The following is a 25959-nucleotide window of genomic DNA, read 5'->3' as shown; positions in this document are numbered from 1 at the left end:
CACTCTGTATATTGTAGAACAGAGGCAATTTAGTTAGTGCTCTCTGCAAAATGTCCTGTCTGCCAAATGTGCAATTATTAACAGGGACATTATATACCGTTACTCTGGGATGAGGTGAAAAAAGTACCGGACTATTTGAGATGTCCCAGTTTTATTGAAGATGTGCTTTAAACCTTGGATAGCTTGCAAAACACATTTAAATTGAAGAGGTTTAAAAGAGCATCAACTCAGAACTGACTTGTGTAAACTAGTCCTTAATGGATAAATCATTTTAAGAATGCAATATTTAAATGTTAATGCCTGGAATATTCATGTGGAAAATAATCATGTAAGCCATCTTTGAACTTTTTAATGTATCCTCACATATTCCTGCATAGTTGCATTAAAATTCCAGCACATGAAAAAGGAGAAGGCTGAAACTATTGGACACTGTCTATGTGGACAAGGACAGTACTTCATTAGACCCAACATTACCAGTGACCAGTCAATTTAATGTTATACTGTACTTTATTTAAATTATTGTTTTGTATAAAACAACCATATAGCATTTCCAAGAGTACTCTGACAAGCTGAATATGTGCAATTACATTCTTTCTGTGTTAGTTTCACAATGGGAGTTTGATTCTCTAGAAGATGAATAAATATTTACACCGAGTATATATATGAAAGAGATCTGTTCCATTTTACTGTTAGATCCTTATAAGGGGATATACTTCTCTCTGGCTAGCGGAAAGGTTCTGTTCTGTTCCAAAAGAAAAAGATGCTGAAAGGTCACTTGTAGAAAGCCCAATAGACTTCCAGGGAAATCACTATGACTTTACACAGTGGAAAACACAGCATAATTTAGCTAGTGATCTTAACAGCTTTAAGATACTCTTCATAAGAGAGATATAACGAAGAGCAAAATCTATTTTTTTTATTAGAAAACATAGGGCTTTATCGAAGACCAAGCGTAAGATTATATTGAATGCTTGTTGCAGAAAGCAAGAAAACCTGAAAAACCATTGAAATGTTTTCATATCAGACACTTTCAGATTTCACAGCTTCTATAATGCAAATCATTTCTCCTCAATTCCTTCATTCATTCGCTTGCTTGTTGGCAAGTGGGCAAGAACAAATTCAGCAGTTGTTAGCAGTGTCAATGAGCTATTCTTCCTCAAGAAAATAGCTTTCTTGTGCAGGGCTTAGAGTGAGGCATTTCTTTCTTTTTCTCAGCTAGCTTAATATCAATCACATATTCTCTTCATGTTTGCTCAATAATACAGCAAAACAATTCACATTTTTTTTTCTTGCTAGTTGCCATTGGGAGAGTGCTTGAACTCACTTTGTGAGTCCTATAGCATCTTAATCTAATATGCCAACGTTAGATTCACAATGCTAGGAACAAAACCGGGACATCTGTATACAGTGGTACCTCGGTTTACGAACTTACTCCGTTCTGGAAGTCTGTTCTTAAACTGAAACAGTTCTTAAACTGAGACACGCTTTCCCTAGTGAGGCCTCCCGCAGCCGGTGCACTTCCACTGTTCTGGCTTCCATTCTTAGACCGAGGTAAAGTTTGCAAACCGGGACACTACTTCTGGTTTTGCGGAGTTTGTAAACTGAATCGTTTGTAAACAGGGCTGTTCTTAAACCGAGGTACCACTGTACTACAATGGAATATTTTTTCTGTTGTTGGTGTGAATGGTTTTCAGCTTATTTGACTCTTGACAATCGTCCATTGCGTTTGTCAAGAGAAAGAGTGGCACCTTTGAAGGAACGCCCACTGATCACAGTCACACCAATTCTCCAGTAAACAAGACAAGTGGGGCCCCCTCCACCTGTTCTCCTCTTTTTTCTTCCTAATGTAACCCTAATGTCTCAACAAATGAAACAGACCTATGGAAAATGTAACTTGAAAAAAGAGACATTGCACATACCTTTGTAAACCAAGAAAACTTTAATAAAATATTATTTAAAAAACAACAAGACAAGTGGGGTGGGGCTTTTACAGCACATTTCCACACATGCTTATTCAGAAATAATAATAATAATAATAATAATAATAATAATAATAATAATAATAATTATTTATATCCCACCCATTTCACTGGGTTTCCCCAGTCACTCTGAGCAGCTCCCAAAAGAATATTAATAGCACGGTAAAACATCAAACATTAAAAACTTCCCTAAACAGGGCTGCCTTCATTAGTTGAAATGAGGCTTATTCCCAAGTAAGTGGGGGCACGATTGCTTCCTTCATCTAACGATATCTAGAAGGCTACTTGTTGTGTTAAGGCTGCCACCGCACGTGAAAGACAAATTTATTATGACATCAGCGCTTGTGAATTAAACGTCTGCTTCATCCGATGCAATGGATCATAGTAATCAAGTGTCAGAAACACACACACACGTGTAGACGCTGGAGCTCGATGAGAACGCGCAGCCTGCGGGGATTCAATCAGAGCTTAAACAAGCGCAGCGGGAGCCCCTCCGAGGGCGCGAAAAATCCCCGGGGCTGCGGCTCGTTTTGAGGTGCGAAAGCGGCGCAGTCTCCGACTAGCTGCCGCTCCAGGAAGCCGGGGCGCCGTCGCTTTCTCGCCTCTCCCTTCCCGGCTGCCCTCGGGGACACAGGCAGGCTCCTCCCGTCGTCTGGCGCAGGCGAGCCGCTTCCAGGGAAGAGCAGAGCAGGCGCCGCCGCCGCCGTAGCTCGCGGCCTGGGGCTCCGCAGGTGGCTGGCGGGCGGGAGGAGCAGGAAGCGCGGCGGCGGCGGAGGGATTGTTGGCGGAGGGGAGGTGCCCGGGCCGCGGCAGAAGCAGGCCGAGGGAGGAGGATGGCGCGGTCGACGGGAGACTCGGAGCAGGTCCGCTACTGCGCGCGCTTCAACTACCTGTGCCTCAAGTTCACGCTCATCACCTACTCCACGGTGTTTTGGGTGAGTGCGAGGGGCGGGCGGGCCGGACCTCCGTCAGGCGGCAGTAGCTCCCCTGTAGTAGGGTGTAGCCGCCGAGCTGGGGCAGGCAAGAAAGAAGGAAAGCGGGGCGACGAGCGAGGAGCTGCCATGGGGGGAGGGGAGAGGAGAAATGTCCCTCCGCGCCCGCGCGGGGTTGCCCCGGGGATGCCCTCCTGCTGCCTTTTGTGTTTTTTCTCACAGAACCGGGGCGACCTGTTAGCAACAGGTGTGGTGCGATGTGGGTAAGGCTGCTGGAAAGAAGCACCAGGAAACGCGCCGGCCGGCCGCAGCGTTTGGGAATCTGAGGGGGGTTTTGTTGTTGTTGTTCAGGGAGTTGCGCACAGAAACCACACACACACACACATGCCGCCTCCTCCTCCGAGCACGCCGGGGCGGTCCGTCCAGTTGCAAAGGTTTCCAATCCCACCCAGTGTCGGGAAAGCAAACAGCTCGCTCGAGAAGCACGTGCTTTTATTTATTTTTTTGTCAGTGGGAGGCTATTCCGTGGTTTAAAATAACGCCGATTTCAAAGTATGTAACGGAGGAGACCCTTTAGGGGTGCGGTCAGAATAGCTGTAGCTTGACTTGTGCGGTGAATTTAGCTGTAGGCTTTTAACTTGGCAAACTAGTGCCCTGACTCAGTCGAGGAAGAAAAAAAAAATGCATTAAAGTGGTTGTGACACCTGCTGCCTTTCTCTAAAGCGATCATATGCTAGCAGTGACTATTAGAAAAGGCAGGGTCATATTTCCTTGCCATCTCCTCCTGCTCTGAAATTTTCTTCTGGTTCTGTCAAACTAATAAAATAATTAATTTTTGCAGCAAACATTGTTTAAATAGAAATAGTCTCTGGAAATTGTACATATGCTTAATTTTTTTGTGTTGTCATGCACCCATCATTCTGCAACCAACATTGCAAACACACAGGTTTGTTAAGAAGTGCAGAAGAAGATAAAAACCATGCATTTATGTGGCCTGCATAGTTCTGAGTTCAAAGTCTCAGTTTTTGCTTGTGGCACACCCCACATTAGTAGGGAGGCAAATTTTAACCTATAAGGAAATATTTAATGAATTAGTCACATGGATGAATTGATAAGAGCTTGCAGGTTTAATTCAAACAGCCTGTTTTGTTTACAATCGCCACCATTTCCTTCCCTTCCCTTTTCTCTCTCTGCTGTGTTGAATATAGACTAAACACCTTGTGACAGGGATCTGTGTGTGCTTGTTCTTTGTAAAATACTTATTACACAGTGACAGTGTAATATGACTGACTGACTGACTGAATAATATTGCTCCCAATAAGACTGATTCCAGTAAAAGCCCCAAGCTTTCATGCTATTTGAAAGACAGTTCAGCTGTCACTTTGGATTGTATTCATACCTATACTGGATTAATTAACCATTAACACATGAGGATCTGGACTGGACATAATGTTCCCTGTTACTATGAATAATAGTTTATGAGTGTTAGATCCACACACACTTCTCTCTTCTTCTGCCTTGCTTTGGTCTGGAGAGCCTGGTTTGTTTAAACTAGAGTTCCCTGTTTAGATGAAATAAGAGACTGTGGCTTAATGTTTGCTTACTAATCAGTACATTATTCCAGGGCCAGGAATTAACCTAACGCTAAAGATGAAAAGAGGGGCTTTAGTTTAAACAAACCAAGATATCTGCACTGAAGAGGACTTGCAATGGGAGGGGCAAAAGAGGAGCAAAAGGTTTTGACACTCGTTCTTGGCTTCATGGTTTATGAAGCTAGAAATAATTAAGTCTGAACTGACCCTTACTTTGTTCATTATTGTATCTTCAGATCTGTGACTATCGCTCAATCAATACACAACACCACTTAACTAACATGTAGCTCAGTTAACACACAATGCCCAACCATGATTTTGTGGCTGGGAGTACCTTTGCGAGTTTGCACATGCTCTTATTCCCTCCCCTCCTCCACTTCCTGAGTTTTTCTAGCTCACATTGCTGTGATGTCCAAATTGGCACCTTATGATTTGTGCTGACCTCTGAATCATGGTTTGCAAACCATCTTCAAACCAACGTTTCAAATTCTGTTTAACATCATGGCAAACTATGGTTAGTAAACATCAGGAAGTAGATGGAAGAGCGTAGATTGTGGTCTGTTGGTGAACTATTGGCCAATTTTGGGTGAACAACCTAGTTCAGGTGTGGGTAACATTTGTCCCTGCAGGTGTTGCTGTACTCCAACTCCCATCATGCTTGCCATTGGAGTTCAACCACATGTGGTAGCTCAGAGGTTAGCAACCCCTGATCTTACCTCCTTTAAGTTGTGTTGTTGGGTTTCTTGCAAAAAATGCTTGACTAAATGCATTTTGATCTCTTAAGAAAAGAGTGCACATTTTGAATCGGTTAACACCTGTTTGTTGTGCTTTCACTGTTTAGAGGACTTGCATTCTGGATATGATCTCTTGCTTTGTAAATATGAAATATTTTGGTGGACCCCTGGGCTTCTTAAGAAAAATAAAACAAGATTTGTCTTGTGGGTATTGTTAGAGTCTTTCATTGGGCAATAATGGCTGCCTCAACAGTGAGTAAGCTGAATGAGATGAAAGGTTAGGTAGCAGTTGCTCTGTCAAAATATTGTTCTGTTTCACTGAAGTGAGTTGAAGAGGTCATTGGGGTCATGGAACTAAACTTAAGATCCAGTTAAAAGTGTGAATGTAGAGGCCTTATAATTGTGTTTGTGCTTGCATTGTAGCTTTCTGTGTATTAGTTCTAGAAATTACTGCCAGATAATTCAGTTTTCATTAGCATAATTCTACCTACATTGGGGAACGGAACTTGCCGATCTGTTTTATTAATAATGCCAAAAATCATTTTAGAAATATTTTGGCTATTTTTTTTATGGCTCAAGTTTAGCTGGAACTGTTTGGATCTTCAGATCCCGGGCCGATATCATCTGAAGGATTACTCACTTTCTTCACTCTATTTAGGCATCACAGCTAATAGATCCTCGACTGAAATACCACTGAAGGTTCATGCTGTTCTTTATCCTTATGGGGAAATTCCTTACTTTCGTGTGACGCTAGCTAAATTTCCTATTTACAGTTAAAGTTATCTGTATTCCAGGCGGCTAGGATGTAGGTTCCCAGTTCCCAGTTCCTTATTATTAGTTCCTAGTTCAACAGAAAGCTGCATGAGCAGCCTAAACGAGGAACTGAATTTCATAACATCTTGGCACCCCAAAATGAGATTTGGGGCTACCTCATACCTTACGGGACGCGGGTGGCGCTGTGGGTAAAACCTCAGTGCCTAGGACTTGCTGATCGCAAGGTCGGCGGTTCGAATCCCTGCGGCGGGGTGAGCTCCCGTCGTTCGGTCCCAGCTCCTGCCCACCTAGCAGTTCGAAAGCACCCCTAAGTGCAAGTAGATAAATAGGTACCGCTTTATAGCGGGAAGGTAAACGGCGTTTCCGTGTGCGGCACTGGTGCTAGCTCGCCAGTTGCAGCTTCGTCACGCTGGCCACGTGACCCGGAAGTGTCTTCGAACGGCGCCGACTCCCAGCCTCTTGAGCGAGATGAGTGCGCAACCCTAGAGTAGGTCACGACTGGCCTGTACGGGCAGGGGTACCTTTACCTTTACCTTTACATACCTTACATCTCCATGACTGGGAGGCTGTTTCCTTCAAGATACAGCAGAGACATGTAGGGGCATTTCCCTGAATGTGCAAATACCTAAGTGTGGATGGGGGCAGGGACAAATGTTTGAACCCCTGATGCTTCTCAGGGTGACATGCATGAGGCTTTTGAAGTGGGGCTTGTTTGTGCACCCCGCCTCCCATCCACAGATACAGCGTTTGCATATTCTGAGAAATGCACGAACATGCCTCCTTATTCTCTCTGGTCAAAAGCTTTGCTTTTGCACAACACACGATTCCACCCTGGTCATTCAGTGTCACAGTGTCAAGCCTTATGTTCTAACCAGCTCACATATGCCCAGGAAGGCTGGCACTTCTTTGTATAATGATGCACACATTCCTATTTATGGATGAAGGCTTCAACCAAAAGTCAGACTTTTCTAGAAAGAAGCGACTTAAGAACCTCAAATGGAGAGGCCTCTCCAGCCAATACACTTTTGTCATAAAAGATTGGTGAGAGGATCACTCCTCTTTCTCAGTTTATTTTAAACTGCCTTCTTTGGCAGTTTTTCTTCCTCAGAGGAATTTTTATTGAGGGGAAAAGAGACCTTTTTAAAGCTATGCTTATTTTTAACTTTGATAAATGAAATGGTTTATATTTCTTAGAAGTATATTTTGGCACTGCTTTTATATATATATATATATAAAAGGATTTCCCCTTAGTTCCCTGGCTCTCTTGGTTATTGATGGGAGAAATTTTGAAGCTGTGAGTGTGTTGAGGTATGGGAGCTCTAAAAATACAATTCAGGATTGGTCACTCGGGCCATATGGAGACAAGACCTTTCACCCCAGAGCTAATAGCACTGTAGGGAATATTTCCACCACGATCATGGTTGAGGGGAGGGAAGGCTTAAACATCCCCATGTGACAAATTTAGATACTGTATTAATATTTATTAAGTCATATTCATTTTGCATTGGATGATCATGTAGCAGGATAAACTGATTTTCTCTCTTCTAAAATGTTGGATAAGAAGGCTGCTGAAAATAAGTAGACACACAGTTTTAAAGATTATTTTCGTTAGCTTGATTCAGGTAGAACAAGAACAGAAGAAATATTACCCTGGACCAAACCACTGCATCTAAATAGTCTTTAAACCTCTTTTGTTGACCAGCAGCATTACACTTTCCATTTTTAAGTTCAGAATAGAGTAGTTGCTTTGGAAGACGATCATCAGGCTTCCAAACAACATGATCACTCCAACGAAGTTGATGTTGAAGAATCATTGCTTAGACACTGGTGATCTTTGCTTCTTCTAGTACACTGGCATTAGTTCACCTGATCCCGATTGAAGCGCAGAGTGTTTGAGGACTGGGACATTCACAGGGAAACCAAAATGCTTGTTTACAAAGCTATTGTACTACCAACTTTACTGTATGCTTGGGTGTCCCTATAAGGCCGTTAAGACCAGAGTGTAAGACTACCTTGTGCACCACTATTATCAATAAAAACAAACATTGAGTATTGTGGCACTTTAAAGATTAACACAATTATCCTTTTAATAAAATGATATTGTTTTATTAGTATGAATCTTTTATGAAAGTGGCACAAGACTCTTGGCTGAAGTGGACTTACCACCGATACATTTCCAGAAGACTAAACATGTTATCAGTTCGGTTACAGAACAGTTCAATAATGTTTTGGTTGTGACATGGCCTGTTGGAAATACAATCTGCCCCTGATTTAAGGACCAGACAAAATAATGCTGTGTTCTTGATGCTTCCAGTTTGCTGTACCTGGTTTAAGGGTTTTTGGGTTGTTTGTTTTTTAAATCAATTCCACCTTTCAAGATTCCTGCTAGTTTGTACTTTTGTGAAATAAGCAGTAATTTGATTTTCTCTTTTTAATAAGTCAGTTTAAAATACAGCCATTGGTTTTGTTTGGAAAACAACAATAACAAACACTTTCTCTTTCTTTCTGTTACAGTTGCTAGGAGGGTTTGTCTTAGCAGTTGGCATTTATGCAGAAGTTGAAAGACAGAAATATAAAACCCTTGAAAGTGCCTTTTTAGCTCCAGCCATTCTTCTAATACTCCTAGGTATTATAATGTTCCTCGTTTCCTTCGTGGGCGTGTTGGCTTCCTTAAGGGACAACTTATGCCTTCTTCAAGCTGTAAGTACTTTTATATAAGTAGGAGTCTACTTGTAACCTGAACTTGATGTTTATGAAAACTTATTTTGATCTCTATTCTGTAAACAGCTTTAAGACAGCTTAGCTAATAGCTTCCTTTTTTGGATAAACAGCAGAGAGAAAGGAAAGTGCAAGATGGATTCTAATTTAACCAGCGTAAACGAAGTTGTCAAAGGCAAATGCTTTACTTTAGTGGCACTTAATCATGGTTTTAGAGAAAATGTGGGTGTAACTGAAAAAGCCTGCTTAAACAAAAGTAAGATTTATGTAAGAAAAATCTTCAGGCATATAAAATGTTTTTATATTTAACAAATATTTAACGTGTTTACATACCGTAGCTTGATGTTAAAAGCGGAATCAGGATAAAATATTTTCATTCACAAAATGTATTTACTTATTATTTAAACTGAAGTACATTGATTTACTGCCTCCAGGTTAGCAGAGCAGGTTTCTTTCACAGCATGTATGCTTGAACTTTATCCATCTATATGGTTTTTTTTAATGTGTCATATTTTTATATAACGTATTTATTAATGAAAAGAGCCCTTTGATCTAAAGTAGCACCATGATTCCTTTTGGGGTAGAACCAGTGATCGACATTTTCACATCAACAGTAAAACAATCAATATGAGTAAAACAATCAATATGCAAATTAAATTTAGAGCACTGTTGAGAATGAAAAGTAAACAGCAAGAATTCATTAACACTACAGTGGTACCTCGGGTTAAGAACTTAATTCGTCCTGGAGGTCTGTTCTTAACCTGAAGCCTCCCGCTGCCGCCATGCCGCTGCTGCACAATTTCTGTTTTCACCCTGAAGCAAAGTTATTAACCTGAGGTAATATTTCTGGGTTAACGGAGTCTGTAACCTGAAGCGTATATAACTTGAAGTGTATGTAACCTGAGGTATTGGCCTCTGGTGGGGTGTTCCACTGCCAATCTCATGTATGCACGTGAATTGATTATTACAATATTAGAGCAGCCCACTTGCTCTGCAACACTCAGTCAGATGTTTATTAGAGTAAGCTGACCAAGGAGACGAAATGCAAAGTATAAAATACAAAACCACAGCCTCCATGAAACCAATGATTTTAAAATGACAAGCTCAGAACTAAGAATCATAGCAGGCCTATGAAACATTACAACATTCGGAAGTCTTGCCACCTGCTTAATAATAAACGTATTGATCCCCTCAAGGAAGAAACTGGGAAAGTTCTCTGAAGATCAGTTAGGAAACTGTTTCGTAAGTGAATATATTGTGTGCAATCTTCTGATAAAATGACAGAAAAAGAACTGACCCTTTTGACCTCTGAGAGGTCATACAGAAAGCATCTGCCCAACTAAAGGGAACTAAGTTTTGAAGTGAAACATTAAGACGGGCAAATCAAATAGCTGTTCTGTACTTTGGCACCTAGCAACTACAGTGGTACCTCTGGTTACGTACTTAATTTGTTCCGGGAGTCCATTCTTAACCTGAAACTGTTCTTAGCCTGAAGCACCACTTTAGCTAATGGGGCCTCCCGCTGCCGCCGCACGATTTCTGTTCTCATCCTGAAGCAAAGTTCTTAACCTGAGGTACTATTTCTGGGTTAGTAGAGTCTGTAACCTGAAGCGTCTGTAACCTGAAGTGTATGTTACCCAAGGTTCCACTGTATGTGCTTGCATGGTGCTTGCTGCAGCGTCCCCATGCCACAAGTGTCTCCTTGATGACCAAATGTAACAGGGAGAAGGCCCCTCCCCTTTCCGTTTGCCAGATTGCGATGATTTGTGTTTCCCTTCTAGTGAGTTGCCCTCACCAGCCAGTGCTGCATGTTTCGATTTCAAAGCCGTGTAAATTTATAAAGAAAAAAGGGGGAAGAAAGAAAAAAGAAAGAAAAACAACACCCCTCACATTAACCACTCAGTAAACTTCACTGTATTCAAATGTCTGAACAGGGATCCAAACAAAATGGATTTTGTTTGTAAAAAGTATGTTCGAATGTAGCAAGGGCATTAAGGTCTTCGGTCCATTGTATAATAGAGTCTAAAACATGAGTGCTGCACAGAACACAAGAGAGGAGGATGAAGGTGGCTTGGGAATCTGACTGTTGCCACAGGTCTGCCTTCATCTCCTGTGCTGCTGCCGCCGCCTGCTGCTCTTCCTCAGTAGTTGAGAGGCAAGATCACCCCCCGAGGCACATGGGTCTTTGCAGAGTAGCAGTGGCAAGTGCTCCAGTGGCACTGCCTCATCTACAGCAGTTCTAAAAGTTGCTTAATTTCACTGGAAGTCATGAGTCATGATTTCAGTGCTGAAGATTTTAGATTTTGTATGTTTACGTAATATTTTTGAACTTCTTTTGCAGTTCATGTACATCTTGGGTATTTGTTTGCTCATTGAATTAATTGGTGGAGTTATGGCCTTAATGTTCAGGAATCAGGTAAGAAAACTGAAATATTCAAGAAAAGGTACCTTTAAAAAAACTTCTCCCTATTTGTTATGGAAAAATGGAACCAGTACTCACTTATCTCAAAGCAAAATTACTGATTATTATGGAAGAGTCACAGAAGATCATGTATTTGAGTAGCAAGATTGCAACAAAATCAGGGCTTGCAAACACTACTGTAAAAATAAAATTGCATTCTGGCACTCCTGATTCTGTGCCCTAAACAACTACGTAACTTACAGAAATCAAGCAAATTTTCATAATTTCTTACTTTGTGTAATTTATTCTGCAATATTCATAGAAACTCTTTTTATCCTTCTGGCTTTTCAGCAGGTGTTTTCCACAGTTCAAAGTGTGTGTTTTTACCTTAAAGGCTAAAACTATTACCATTTTAAAAAATGAAATATGAGATTCTTAGGAAGTTAGATTCAGTGCCTAATACCACACTGTTGTTTTAATTTCCTTCATCAGCCTGCACAGAATGCTTCAGAGGCGATCGGTTTCTGCTTGTTTGCTTCCACCCACTCGCACACAACAGCTTGAAAATAGCTCTCGGCACTGGCAGATGGACCCCATTGACCCAGTGAGGGGCAGGAATATCATAACTGATTCTGGGGTGTGGAATATAGCCCCCCTCCCCCCCAAAAAAACCAAGAGAAACTGCTTGACCACGTGGGAGAACCCAACTTCCAAAGTGAGAGGGATAGAGCAGACTTGTTAATTGGACAGCAGGTTTTTTGCAAAGAGCAAGAGCAATTCGTTCTGCGTAGTGAGAACTTGGAATTTCAGCAGCAGCATCCTTAAAAGTCCACAACTATTTTTAACTTGCTTGGGGATTCTGTTCCACAAGGCATGGATAAAGACTTGAGAGCCTGCCCAGGCATAGAAATTCCTACCCGCAGCACTGTAATGTCCCTTCTTAACTTGAAATAATGAGGCATACACTCATTCTGGCTAGGCCCAAAGGGTGGAGATGTAAATTACTTCCTTCCCCCAAGCTTCTCATTTTACAGGTAGGTTTCGGTCAGCCTGTTCCAAGGGCTAGTAAGCAATTCTGAGCCATTAGTGTTTTGGAGAAGCGTGGAGCTTGGTGTTTCCTCTTGCAGCACAAGCTGGCCTGACAAGCCTGTTTTGTCTCTAAAGTTGACGTACAAGTCCTCTGATTTGCAAACACTTGTCTACCTTGAATGTCTAACTCAGGGAAACTGATTGCTTGCTAATAATAGTGAAGTGAATAAAAGTTTGAGATATTAGGGACCCCCTCACACACATAATAAATTTTCAGTTATGATGTTGTACCTTCAGATGCCTTGCCTCAAAGTAGTATTTCTGTAGTGTGAATGTTGCATTTTCCCACCATTCAAACTGAATATTGTATCTATGTGAAAAGGAATGGTGCACCAATGGAGACAGGATTCGGCCTGAGCAGATAGAGCTCTTGGGCCTCGCAAGTTTTTTTGGAAGAACTTCGCCATTACGGGGTGTATCCTGCTATTAGAATGATACTCATGTGGGAGATAGGTATTTTCTGGTTGGTTGGTTTGTTTTAAAGAACCATTTTATACTCCAGCATTAGATGTTGGGGACAACGGTGCTGATTTGGGCCCCACACTGTGGGTGCCCAGCACGACTTGCCCCCTGCCCACACTGTGACATTATGATGCACATGCCATGACATCATGATGCATGCTGTGGTGTCATGATGTCATAGCGTGGGGCGGGACACAAGCTCCAGCAGCACAGTGACAGGACTCCTCCCTCCAGCGCTCTCTCTCTCTCTCTCTCTCCAATTCCACGCTCTCTTCCACCCCATGCTTGATCTCCTTGCTCTTTCTCCCACCCCACCCACACTCTGTGCTCTCTTCCATCCCAACTCTACACTCTTTCATCCCCTAACTCCACACACTCTCTTCCCCTCCTGCCTGAACTCCACACTCTCTCTCCCAACCCCCCCCCCACCTGAACTCGGTGCTCTTTCCATGCGGTGTGGAGCCTGTGTGCCAGCTCCTGCATTTTGCTGGTGCCCAGCCCCTATATGGGAAATTATCTGGGTGCTTGGGCACGCAGGGCCCCGGGGAGATAGTGCCTATGGTAGGGGCGTAGGCAATCTTCAAATAATTTTCTGTGTGTGGACAAATTGGAGGAGAGAAGAGCTTGCTGGTACCCACCATTTGTTGAAGGGAGAGATTACACTCTCCAGATTGGAATGGTATAGTGGGAGAGTTTTTATCTTCTAAAGCAGTAAAAATAAAGAAAAAAACCCAAATGCTACAAAATGGACATTGGAAGGATGTATTATTTGTTACTTATGATACATCGCAGGCATTGTCCAACAGTTAATAACCGTATTCTACGCAGCAATGTGAATGAGAGGAAAAATCACATTTTCCCATTTACAAAATACTCCAGTTGGTATGTTGGGAAAATGCAAAAATCCTGTAACAAAGCCACTTTTTCATTAAGTTAGTTCTGTGGATCCTACATAGTGGTCTAAGTAAGATGTTTGACATTTATTGCATGAAAACAACTATCAAACCATAAGCAAACATTTGCAGGAGTAGGTTCTTGTTTTCCTACAATTTTATATATTGACAGGGCCTAATACCAGACTAGTTCTTGCATATTGCTTATTTTTAGGGCTGTCAATCAGTTACACATTCTTGACCCATAATCTGCCTTTGATTCTTACATTAAATTGTAGATATCATCATCAGCTTTCTAAGATACCAAAGGAAGTGTGAGAACTTACAGCATGTTAAAATTTTCTCTTTCATTTCCTTTTGTAGCAGCTTATCAGAACTAAGAGTCTAAAAAGCATTACAATCATTCTCACTTCCACTGCTGAATAGACTTGTTAAAACTTGTTGCTAGTTATGGATGGTATGAGTGCATGCTTATACTTTTTTCTTTTCAAATTATGTGTGCTTGATTTCATTAGTCTTTTTTCCCTTTAGACAATTGACTTTGTAAATGAGAACATCCGAAAAGGTATTGTGAATTACTACGATGACTTGGACTTCAAAAACATAATGGATTTTGTTCAAAAGGAGGTTGGTTTTTGGATGTCAAATTAATCAAACAGTAGTAAGCTATTCATTGATCCCATGTGCTACAATATAGCAGTAGCTTCCAGCTATTTGCTGTTCAGGTGGATGTGTTGGGGTGCTCAGTGCTAGGGTGGCTTCCTTGCTGACAGTGGACCCCCGCCCACTGGTGGAGGCTGGCAGAGCTGGGCAGGGGCATCTCTGCTCCATTCAGACCCTCTCCAGCATGGTGAGCTGGGGGTTTGGATGGCTCTGTTAATTGCTTACAAATTTGATGATTTAGTTTCCATGCAAACATTTTTCAGGCACTAAGGTGTTTGTCGGAACTTGAAACCCTTTCTGAGGGTAATAGGCCATTGAGAGTTAGAAATTGTTTTGAACCACGGCTGTGTGTTATGCCATAGCATGCTTAATTGACTCATTGGTTTGTGTTGAAATACTTACTGGGTTGCTTTTGCCTTGAGCTACAGAGATGTTAAATGAAACGGAAAAGTTGGATATTTTTTAACATACAGAGAACAGCATGTGTATAGATATATAGATGAAAACTCCCATCATTTAAAAGACAACTTTGACTTTATGGTGAAGATTTTGGACACAACCCAGAAGAGAGGTTCTTTTGGGCAAACTAAATTGAAATGAAGGGAGGTGTGCATAAACATTAATGCTCATTTCAATGAGGCTTGCTCAGAAGACCATGGTGGTGAACTGTGTTCCTTATAAGATATTTTTTAAAGGGGACAGCCTTCTTTTAAAAAAGGTCATGAAGAAATTGTTTTAGGCGTGTACTAATTCATAGCTTTCCAAGTCTCCCTTTTGTTAAATGTATACACAAAGTTTTAGAGTTCTCGTAAGTATCTGGTTTATCCTTGTTTAGGTCCCTTCCAATGAGATGTTTAGTTAATGCATTCATGATTGATTAACAGTGTTTAGTTTTCTAGTTCTTGTTTTATAAATGAAATTACATTAGCTATTCTCTTTTACTCTGTAATGATACAGATAAAATCTGGGATGATTCTGTGGTGCGTAGTCAAAGCTGAGAAAATTTAGATGCAGCAAATAGAAGCTGAAGGTCACAAATGATGCAAAGGAAAGTTTAATCAATCATTTTATGATGCTTATTGTAAATAGCTCATCAAAATCCAAATGTTTTTTGAGGCCGACCTTAAGGAATGTAGTCATCAGCAGATCTCCACTTTTGGCTTTGGCTGTTTTGCCTGCAGGAAGATGCTACCTTCAAAATGTATGGGGATTTCGTGATATTTTAGCCATTAAATTAAACACATGCTCACACACACACACACACACACACTCACAAATAAATTACACAGTATTCAGATCTTTGGCTAGATAGCTGCTGCCCTTTTTGTTCCTATTTCAACCCTACACATTCATTGCTTTAGTGTTTTCTTTCCTTTTTTGCAATCAGACTAGACATCATATAGCATAAATTTAAAGCAACATATTGCTTAGATCTCCTGCCAACCTAGCATTTCAAAAGCATGTCAAAGTGCAAGTAGATCAATAGGTACCGCTCTGGCGGGAAGGTAAATGGCGTTTCCGTGCACTGCTCTGGTTCGGCAGAAGCGGCTTAGTCATGCTGGCCACATGACCCGGAAGCTGTACGCCGGCTCCCTCGGCCAATAAAGCGAGATGAGCGCCGCAACCCCAGAGTCGGTCACGACTGGACCTAATGGTCAGGGGTTCCTTTACCTTTACCTTTATTGCTTAGATCAGCCTTTCCCAACTTGGTGTCTTCTGGATGTTTTGGACTATTAACTCACATCAGGTCCAGCCAGGGCACCAGGTTGGGGAAGGCTCTCTTATACCTATAATTTAGGGTTCTAAAGTGAATAGGGATTGCTTTGGAATCTGGTAGGATTAGGTAGGATCAGGCCTTGAGAGAGTTCTTTACGGGCTCTTCCTGCCCCATAACAGAGCTGCAAGCAATATACATTTCGGTGGTTTTGTGTTCCATACATTTAAATTTGTGATTTGTAAATAATGTTAGGCACCTCCACACATGCCTATAATAATAATAATGAGAAATTAGGACATGAAGCCTCTATAATAATCACGAGGTTTTTTTCTTACTGATAATAAGGTTCTAAATTTCTGCAGCAAGGTTTTGTCTTTGTGTAACACCTTTCCCCCCCCTCTTCAAAGTTCAAGTGCTGTGGCGGTGAAGATTTTAAAGACTGGTCAGAAAACCAGTACCATGACTGCAGTGCCCCAGGACCACTAGCTTGTGGAGTTCCTTACTCTTGTTGTGTCACAAACAAGGTAAAAGTTAGTTATTATTCTGGATTAATTTTGCAGTTACCTGTTTGTTCCGCACAGTTCACCAAATGATTTTTTTCCCATGAAAGAAAATCAGTCTGGCAAGCTAAAATTGCCACCAAGAATGGAGATCTGTACACGGAAGGGTTCGTTATGTGATTCATCTTGCTTGATATGATCTGTGCACGCTTAGACTATGTGTAACAAATGGTAAGCAAGTGTACATTTTCCACACAAAAGCAAATCACCCAGAAACAACCTTGGTAAGGATAACAGGCTCTTTCAGTACAATTTCCTAAAAGGAAAAGTTCTAGGAATCCTTTTTAAAATAAATTGATTTATTTGTGTTGGTTTTCTACAAATTTTTTAAGTATTGGATTCCCCCCCCCCCAATATTTTTTGAAGCAAATGAAGAATTATATCCATTTTCTTCTAGGCTGTTTATGGAATGAAAGATTAATTATACCATGTTACCTTTTCCTGACCAATCAAAAATAACCATTAAGAAATGTTTCCAAAGAAAGCCTAGTAATAACATCATATCAGTATGATAGAATAAAAAGCTCAACCACATTTGGATGAATTAAAAATGGACGCTCCACTGAGATTTTGTGACAGAGAGGGTGATAATAGAACGTTGTTTAGCAAAATATTTTTGCATCTCTTTTGTCATTATTACCAAATGAAACCAGTAATGTTGCTAAAAATAGTATTGCCCTTTTTAGGTTATAAGAGAACATGTTACCACGTATATCACAGAACAGTCCTTGAAATCTTGCAGCACCGTCTTGTTAACACTCATTTGTCTGGAGGATGCCACACCGGCAGTCTTTAAAAAATAAATCAAGATGAATAAATCTTAGCCGCTTGACATGTTTCCAAAACCAACTTGGCTTTTGCACTGGAAATGTACAGATGTGAGCAGTAATTAGTCATTTACTCTCTGGTCATGGAAAAGTACTGTTAATATGTGAGGGCAGCGTCTCTATCTTTGGACAAATTTCATGCAGTACATAAGATTCAGATACTGATACCTAGGTGTAAGCAGCTTCCTATCACAGCTAAGCTTGGGGGTAGCCCACAAATGTGCTTGCCAAGGAACTTTTTGGGCCCAAGCGTGTTTATGTTCTGCCACCTCTGGCATGGCACTGCTCATAGAGCCTAGGAGGGGATGCCTGGGCAGAGTCTGCGTAATTTCTCCTTCCACAGGCTATCAGAGCTTGATAGGACTAACTCCCACCTGGTGGGAAGGCAGGCTTAGGAATGACCTGACTCAGTCCAGTGGCGGCCTCCCACATCTTAGCAGAACAGAGCCAAGGATCTTAAAATGAAAAGTTGGCAGCCCTATGTGCTACTCCCATATCCTGTAATTGCTTTGAGTGATTCTGCAGACAGACTGACCCTGATTAAAGAGCACACAGTCTTACCATTGCCAGAATGGCGGAGGCTGTTTTGCTGCTCTGCGAATGAACATGCATAACTTTCCCTCCAACCCTTTTGCCTAGTTCTGCAGGTGTTCAGTGTGGTAGATCCTGAAAGGAGGAGATCTGCCTGTGGAAGATCCTAGCTGGCTGGCAGCTTTGATGTCCAAACTCTAGAGCAGTTTTATGGCTTCCTTTGCAATTTGTGATTATTGTTTTTTTGCTTTAGGAGGCAAGTTAAATATACTTTATACATGTGTGTGTGTGTTGCCACTTTGAACAAACCCCAAAAGGGTGGCAACCCACTTGACTCATGATGGGAAAGACAAGAATTGGTGGTACACGGTATTCAGCTGTGTTCTGTGTACATTTGCAGTACTTGTGGAAATTGTACTGGCTGGGCATGAGCTGGGCTCAGCTGCAGTTGAAGAACAGACACTGCTGTTTGCGTGGAACATCCGTCACGGCGCTCAGTCTCACGTCTGGAGGATGCTTTAGAGCAGGGGCCCTAGGGCAGCACCATCTTTAGAAAGATGACAGCCACCAAGAGCCAATGCTGAAGGAAGCCTGTATGCAGCATCATTCCCAGTTTTAGGACATAGTACCTAGGAAGCCACCTTCTACTGAGTCAGGCCATATATATGTTCATCTAGCTAAATGCAATGTTTCCAGGGTTTCTGACAGGAGTCTTTCCTTGCCCTTCCTGAAGATCTTGGGGATTAAGGCTGGGACCTTCTGGGACAAAGCACAAACTCCATCACTGAGCTGCCATCTTTGTTGCTGAGAAAGCACTTTCTCCGCTACTACTCCTGCCATCAAGGAAGCATCTGAGGCAGCCTATTTTGTTGCCCTTAAAATGCACCTCATATTTGCTACCTGAGGTGAGACCTTCGGCTTGGCACTACCTATAAAACAAAAGGTGCTTTTTCTTCCAGTAAGCTGAGTAACATGCAAATGTAAACTGTTTGCACTCTGAAGTGGCTTGGCAAAGCTGGAGATCTTTAAAAAAATAAAACTACCTATAACTTAAATCATGACAGTTTTATTTAAAGGTTTTCAACTTTGGCATTGCCAGTTGGTTTAGATGATAGAAATTCAAAAACAATTTAACGATTCCTGTCATAGCTTCCGATGACTTTCTCTCTTTACCGGAGGTCCTTCATCTTGCTTGTTGACCCTTTGCAGATTTCTGGAGCATCCCAGGACACACCTCACAAGTAGTCAGTGCATTTATGTGTTATGTATTGTGAATAGTAACTAAGGGCACAAGGTGCTGGGAACTTCTCTGTAAGCCACACTGAAATATGCCTCACATGTGACTAATTTCTATTCCGATACCACCTTTTCAGTGGAAGAAGTGAATTCCACGCAAACTGTGTTTAGAGAGCTAAACTTGACAACTGCACACACACACATTTCGTTGCAAGTATAGGCACTTGGAAAGTACAATTGCTGTGCATATGAAACTTCCTACAGGAGAATATAGGATGTTGTTCAGCAGAGATGACTGGAAATTAATTGAACAGAAGCACAGATTTGTTGTGTTCTATTCTGTTTCCCCTTTGTATTTTTATTTAAACCAATTCACAAACCAAGAACTTATATATTGACCACTAATAATGAACCATATATTGCAGATATTGCTGCAAAATTATTGTGCTATTTTTTTGACATGAGAAGACTTGGCTTATTTATTTGTATCATTAAATATCCAAATGATCATTGTTTATAAAACTCAATAAAAATTGTTTAAAAAAGCAGCAGCAGCACAAATTTGTTCTTAAGTGATTTATTCATTTGTGCAAGAGATGTTCCCAGTGGACTTGGTCGACGGTAGCAGCAGTATCGTGTGGATATCCTTGTTCATGCCTTGGTTTCATAGTAAGGAGAGTAATGATTTATAAGTGGCATTCATGGGCAAGATTCAAAGCTCAAGCGCCTTAACAGCCCTCAAGGTTGACCATTCTTGTTCACAAGAGAAACTGTGGCCTTGTGAAATGTGAACGCTGAATAAATTGAGATATTATCAAGGGCTGTGTAACTGCAAACTGAATTGTGAAGCTTGGTGTAAGTCTTTGAGCTTTTGAAATTTGGGAGATTGTAGTAATAATTGTGGCGGTAGGCAACTCATTTGTGCCAACTTCACACTTTTATGTGAAAGTACCTTCCAAATAGCATTGAAAATACTTTCACAAGAAGCGTAGCAGGGGCTCTTAATGCTTACAGTCACTGTTGTTTTCCAGTTTACTCACTGTACTGTTTCAGGCCTGATAAAATGAAGACATCCAAATATATACTGATTATTTCATAGTTTGCATTATCCAAAAATCGAAAATAAGCTATATAAATATATTCATGTTGCACTGTACTCATATTGTGAAATATGTTTTCCCCCCAGACAGCAGTTATCAATACCATGTGTGGATATAAAACTATGAATGAAGAGGTAGGAACATATATTTTTCCCCATATACAGTTAGCTTTAAGCCATTTGAAATGATGTACTGTTTTGAGGTTACAATTTGCAGTCTTGTGTCTGCACCATCAAGCATTTCTGTTGCAGACCAGAAAAGGAAAACTCTCCATGTCTTATTTGTTCCTGTGCTGTTTTTTATGCCTTTGCAACCCACACATGCCAAGAAGAGCATGTGTATGATTTGTAAGGCTCCAGTTATCTTAATCTCAAATAGATCTGTTTGTGGGCACACCACAATCTGCTGTTTAAGGCTGAGGTAAACAGATCTACTTCTGAGTAAATGCCCAAGCAAAAGGGTTGTGTTCTTTTTAATAAACACATTTTCTGTGATTTTTGTATATTGTGGGTAATTGTATTGTATATTGTGCTGGCTTCACTGGAACAAAACATGGATGCGGGGAGCAAGATGAATTGGCTGTTCTTTAGACCTAGCATGTGAGTAACAGCTGGCACAGAAATACCAGTCTGTTGTTGAAGTTTCTTGCAATGCAAGAAAGCATTTTAGGCGGAATTAAATGTTCTGCTAAGGCGGCTGTTGCATTTGCAGTGTGCATTTCTGCTTGCCAGATGAAACTGTTCCCGCCCCCCTTTCCTCCCCTGTTTTGGGGGTTCTCTTGACCCAAGCAAATCTGAGGATGGTGTAGGGGTCACTCAGGGGACAGTGCCATTGGGCTAGGAAGACTAGTTGTGTTGGCTCCCACTAGTGCCAACAACTGACTTAAACGCAGACCTGTGTCTCGTGGTTGGTCTGGTAATGTTGGCCTGAAAATAGGAATGAATTGCTTGCCATCTCTCCCATCCCTTTGCAGTTTAAGATTGGGAATAAGATGTAACAAATGGAACCGGAATGGCAGCTTGAACTCGAAAGTAATTTATTAAAAAATATGTACTCTTTCAAACAAGGCTCTAGGGATCTCTCAGGGCACCTAACATTATATAAAAAATCATTTTAAAAATCCAATTAAATCATAACGCAACCAGTGTCATCTTATAAACAAATCATCGGCAGTAAACTGCCCTGGCTAGAGGGGCAGTCTCTTTTGAGAGGCGCTGCAGAAAAATCCCTGCTCTTTGGCATTAGTCTGGACTTTGACAAAGAGGGAATTGGAAGCAACACCCACTCAGACGATCTCAGTCCTAGTATCTGGGGAGGCGTAGTATATGAAGTAGACATTTTCAACCTGTCACATAAAACCCACTGAGATCCCAGCAGTAAACTCTGTGTGTGAATTTCAGTGGGGCTGTTAGCATTGAATACAGGGCACATATTGTCTCAGTAAGACAAATCAGGCTGTTTACTTAAAAATCTCTGTTGTTACTTTACAGCGCTTAAGTGTTCAACACGTGATATATGTGAGAGGATGCACAAGCGCTGTACTGATTTGGTTTTTGGACAACTATGCCATCATGGCTGGCATTCTGCTTGGTATATTGCTGCCACAGGTAAGGCTGGCAAGACTGTAAAAGGAAATATTCAGGACAAGGCCTTGGCTCCTTCCTTGCTTGTTGGTTTGTGAGCCACAGTTTGCAGCTTTGATGCGTGACATGGGGGTCAGTTGTTTCCTATATGTGTTTTGGGCTGTCAGAGAGGGTGGCAAACTTCTCTGTTATTCATCGGTCAGTTTGCAGTAGAGCTGGATCCCTTTCAGTGTGGTCCGTAAAGACAGGCAGTAAGACCTGTGAAACTTAAGTGCTTGGGCAAATATTTAAAAGACATACACACACACACATATATATATATTATAAAATTATATATTGCTCTTATAACTTTTGAAAATCCTTTATGAATGATACCGTGGAAAACATTTTTACAACTGACTAAATTGCTTCATGAACCAGATTGGACAATCAGGCTGTCTGTTGACCAGCCTTGGTGTTAATGATTCTGATGACTGCCTGGATGATTCCTATGCTGCTGGTCTTGGAAATAAGTAGCCCTGGCAAGAATAACTAATATCAATGGTACAATATGTTGAAAGATTGCAGTTGGCAAGGGTGATCGTGTCCTGTTGAATTAGTGTTTCTGAATAAAATATTTGTAGAAATGGCAAACATTGCACATCAAACTACATATGTTACACAAACATTACCTCATTTAAACAAATTGGGAGGGAAAGGGTTTACAAGCCCTTCTGCTTTCCTCTCCTTCCTTATTAAAATGCTATTGCATATGTCCTCTGAGAAAGTATAACTCCCATGAGATTTCCGGGGTTTTCCCCATGGCATGCTTGCAGCACACCAGAGAGGGAAGGGAGAAATCTAGGGTGATTCCAGACTGCGATTGAATCCCACCTGAAAATACTCAAACGAGTAATTTGGGTTGTACAACTGCAGTTGATTGGGAGGTTTCGTGCAACAAACTCATTTCCCCCAGAACCAGACTTTTAAAGTGATGAGAAGATGCACTGGGAAGTATAAAGTAATGCTTGCTTTGGCATAATGTCTTCTGGAAGCAACCCCAATCTTTCTCTTCTTGTGGCATTTGGAGCACCACTCCCACTTCCTCTGTGCCATCGAAGAAGTCTAAATCAAAGAGGAGGGGAGGAGGGCTTAGGAGGATTGTGATCCTGGCACCAATAATGTTTTGAGGATCGGAGTGGCTAGGAGGGAGGGAGATTTCTCAAAGGAGCTTGGAAAATGTCAGGCTGTTTTTGACCTTTTGGGAAATGCCTTGGGCTTACTTCAAAGCCGTTCCATTTTGGTTTGGGGAAGGCTTGCTCTTGTCTAACCTTTGTCAAGAATCTCAGTGATTGACTTCCTGGGGAATTATATTCAAGCATCCATCCTTTGGATGGTGTAGCGATTCATTGCTGTCAAGTCTTGCTTTTCCGAAAACACTTTGTTTTTCTGTGTGAAATTCCTTAGCTCAAGCAGCAATAGTCTGAGATCCATTTCTCATGTTTTTAGTACTTTGGGCACTGTGCAAATCATGTGTGAAGTGCACCAAAGTGCACATTTCTGCACATTCAGAGGTATGGGTCCACCACCTGCCTTTTCTGAAGGTTTTTAAGGGGACAAGTGCCAAATTTCAATATGCCTGAGTTATCCACACTTGTTGCTAGGTGCACATTATAGAAGCATAGTTGTTATAGAATCGGAAGGGACCTTGAGGGCCAACTACTCCAACCCCCTGCAGCGCAGGAATCTCAACTTGTGTCCTTTGATATCTGAGTACAAACTTTAAAATGAGAATTGTTTCCCCCAAATGAGCAGGAATTGTAAACTGTTAGTGAATGGTGCTATTCTGATCACCCTCGTCACTTTATTTTGCAGTTCCTTGGGGTTTTGCTGTCTTTGCTTTACATCACCCGAGTAGAAGATATAATTGCAGAACACAAGCTTAACGAGACTCTGCTTGATGGAGGGAGACGGAAGGCGGACATTGAATTTACTAGCGCTGGGTGCTGTATGTGTTATCCTGAGTGATCCCCAGGTATTCCTTTAAGAAAGACAAATGACTAACATCCCTTTGCATTGTACCTTGACTGTAGTCAGAACTTAATGTGATTTGCAAACAATAGTCCTTAGGAAACAAACCTCCCAATTCTTTCCAGACCTTGACTAATTAATGTTTTGCTCTGAGCGTTCTTTACAGTTTCACTGGCTTTGAGCTTGAAATGTGTTGTCTCTTGTGGCATCTAAAAATCTAGCCAGTTTCCTGCTTTACAGTAAACAGTATAGCTAATCTGGGAGGGAAACGGTTGTGAAAATTAATACAATAATTATTGTAGCCAAACTGACTATGTACGAGGGCTGTCCACATTCCCTATGCAAGGATGTCGCTAACAACATAAAATCATCTTTTCTTCTTTCTATTTTTCTAGTCATTTTCAGAACATGGTAAGATTACCAATGCAGGGGGCACAATCTCAAGTTCACTCTAAAAGGATATTTTGGTGACTTTCCCACCTCAGAACGATGGTTAGCTTGAAGTAGCCATTTCCTAATTTTTTCCAAAGGATATTTGCTACTTTGTTTTTTATTAGCTGACTGAATTCAGGCTTTTTAAAAACTTGAAAATTTCGCGTAGGTTCTTTTTATTTTCAAGACTTGGGTCCTACCACTAGGCAGATTTATTCACGCCAACTGCAGATCATACTATTTTGTGGGCATGTTCAGTTTTGGGTGGAAGCCTGTGTAAGTAATACTTACCTGTCCAAATTGTGTCGTTTAAAATACTGTGCAATCATGTTTTGATGCTGCTTCTTATGGGTTAGGGAAAGCACTCTGGAGGCCTTGATTAATCTTTTGTGCCTTTCTACTATAAACCACTATCTGGATTAAGTCATATAATGGCAGCTTGCTTTGATGCCAATTTAATTTCCTAATTTATATATTTTTGTATGATATTTGGTATCCCTGATTAATTTGAATCCTGTATGTATTGTGATGTACTGTATTTTTCCTGCCTATTGACTGGAATTCTGGTGTGTACAGAGAGATGCAATTCTTTATATAGAAAATAAATTTAATGATTTTGTAAAAAAAGAAAAAGGAAAACTTTTTTTCACCTCATAACTGAACAAAATAAGTTATTTTCATAATCATTGCTGCTAAGGTGAGGAACCAAATGCAAACCAAGACATGCATTTTTTAGTACCACTGAATGGTTTTTCAATCAACAGGCAGCATGGCACTTTCAAATTTTATTTTAAAAAAATGTACAAAGAGGAGGTATATTCCTGCTCTCTTACTCTTCAAGAGGAGCGTGACAACACCTATTTCACAATCCCAATTGTTCATCCATAAAAACATCTTAATTTGGCAGGCTATCACCAATTAAAAAAAACAACTTCTAATTTCATAAGATAGAGGAGAGACTCCAGCAGGGTAGCTGTGCTCCTAATGGCTCATTAATGCGGTAGTCTATTTCCAACGGTTTACTCTCAAGAGCTGCATGTAAGCCAAAAAGAGGAAGATGCATGTCAAGCAGAAGAGGGCCACCTCATTCTCCCAGAAACCCCACGTGCTGTAGTCAATTTCTTGGTCCTCCATGTAATGCTCTCCAGGGACCCTGAAGGAAGAATATGGGAAGTAGGCTGCTGGTAAAAGCCCCAGACCTTCTGAGCATTGCACAGTACACCCATCGCTAACAAGCAGGCAAACATTGTTGAGAAAAGCTTCTGGAATATTCCAGAATATACCGTAACTCTTACTTTGCAAACCTGCATGTCATTTTTCAAAAAAAACCCAACAAAAAACCCACTGAATTGTCTTTTTATAAAAATTAAATTAATGGAAAATAGCTTGTAATGAGACCTATCAGCTGTGATAGGTGCAACTTCAGAGGCAGAATTCACCTTCCCACTCAACTGCAGGAAGAGAGGTTGGTATCAGTGTTGATTCACTATTTCTTGCTCTCAGCCATGGGATGCTTGTGGTTCTTAATGAGTGCAATGGATGTGGCCAGGGCCATTGGATTTCTCTTGGAGCCATCCCTCCTTCTCTACCCTTCCAATGGCAGAACGCAGGGGGGAATGCCAGGGTGGATGGAAAGCCCCTTGGGCTCCGCAGTATCTCATGGCCTCATGTTTCTCCAACACACCACTGACAAGGGAGGGGAAATGCAAGCCCTGGAAGTGGAACA

General features: G+C 41.2%; 2 protein-coding genes across 8 annotated transcripts in view; one reads left to right on the top strand and one right to left on the bottom strand.

Moving 5' to 3' along the window:
- The first annotated feature begins 2115 nt into the window (after positions 1 to 2115).
- Positions 2116 to 24866, top strand: TSPAN15 (tetraspanin 15). Of its 3 annotated transcripts, XM_083614334.1 has the most exons (8): positions 2126 to 2914; positions 8526 to 8711; positions 11071 to 11145; positions 14106 to 14201; positions 16362 to 16478; positions 20295 to 20342; positions 21699 to 21815; positions 23646 to 24866. In XM_083614334.1, the coding sequence occupies exons 1-8, from the start codon at positions 2813 to 2815 to the stop codon at positions 23796 to 23798; spliced, it is 894 nt and encodes a 297-aa protein (XP_083470460.1). In that variant the 5' UTR covers positions 2126 to 2812; the 3' UTR covers positions 23799 to 24866. The 3 variants fall into 3 exon arrangements, with proteins under 3 accessions (XP_083470462.1, XP_083470461.1, XP_083470460.1); XM_083614335.1 differs by lacking the exon at positions 20295 to 20342 and having other exon boundaries at positions 2123 to 2914; XM_083614336.1 differs by lacking the exons at positions 20295 to 20342; positions 21699 to 21815 and having other exon boundaries at positions 2116 to 2914.
- The window catches only part of LOC310762809 (broad substrate specificity ATP-binding cassette transporter ABCG2-like), a 30627-nt gene continuing 29490 nt past the window's right edge, over positions 24823 to 25959 (bottom strand). For 4 of the 5 annotated variants that reach the window (XM_083614296.1, XM_083614295.1, XM_083614293.1 and 1 more), the window contains one exon: positions 24823 to 25386. In XM_083614296.1, coding sequence (XP_083470422.1) covers positions 25239 to 25386 — 148 coding nt within the window. In that variant the 3' untranslated portion in view covers positions 24823 to 25238. The remainder of the gene's footprint in view (positions 25387 to 25959) is intronic. The other variant, XM_083614297.1, reaches the window with a different exon arrangement.

This window comes from Podarcis filfolensis (assembly GCF_964270895.1).
Source record: "Podarcis filfolensis genome assembly, chromosome: 5".
Classification (NCBI taxonomy): Eukaryota; Metazoa; Chordata; class Lepidosauria; order Squamata; family Lacertidae; genus Podarcis; species Podarcis filfolensis.
The sequence above is the reverse complement of the archived record's forward strand: the minus strand, read 5'-3'. Positions and strand labels throughout refer to the sequence as shown.

What these genes read in the sequence shown, in the direction of transcription:
- TSPAN15 (XM_083614334.1), top strand. Translation starts at nt 2,813, where the DNA reads ATGGCGCGGTCGACGGGAGACTCGGAGCAGGTCCGCTACTGCGCGCGC. An exon ending in CTTGTTGTGTCACAAACAAG is followed by an intron (nt 16,479 to 20,294) that starts GTAAAAGTTAGT and finishes TTTTCCCCCCAG; the next exon opens with ACAGCAGTTATCAATACCAT. An exon ending in TTGGTATATTGCTGCCACAG is followed by an intron (nt 21,816 to 23,645) that starts GTAAGGCTGGCA and finishes TTTATTTTGCAG; the next exon opens with TTCCTTGGGGTTTTGCTGTC.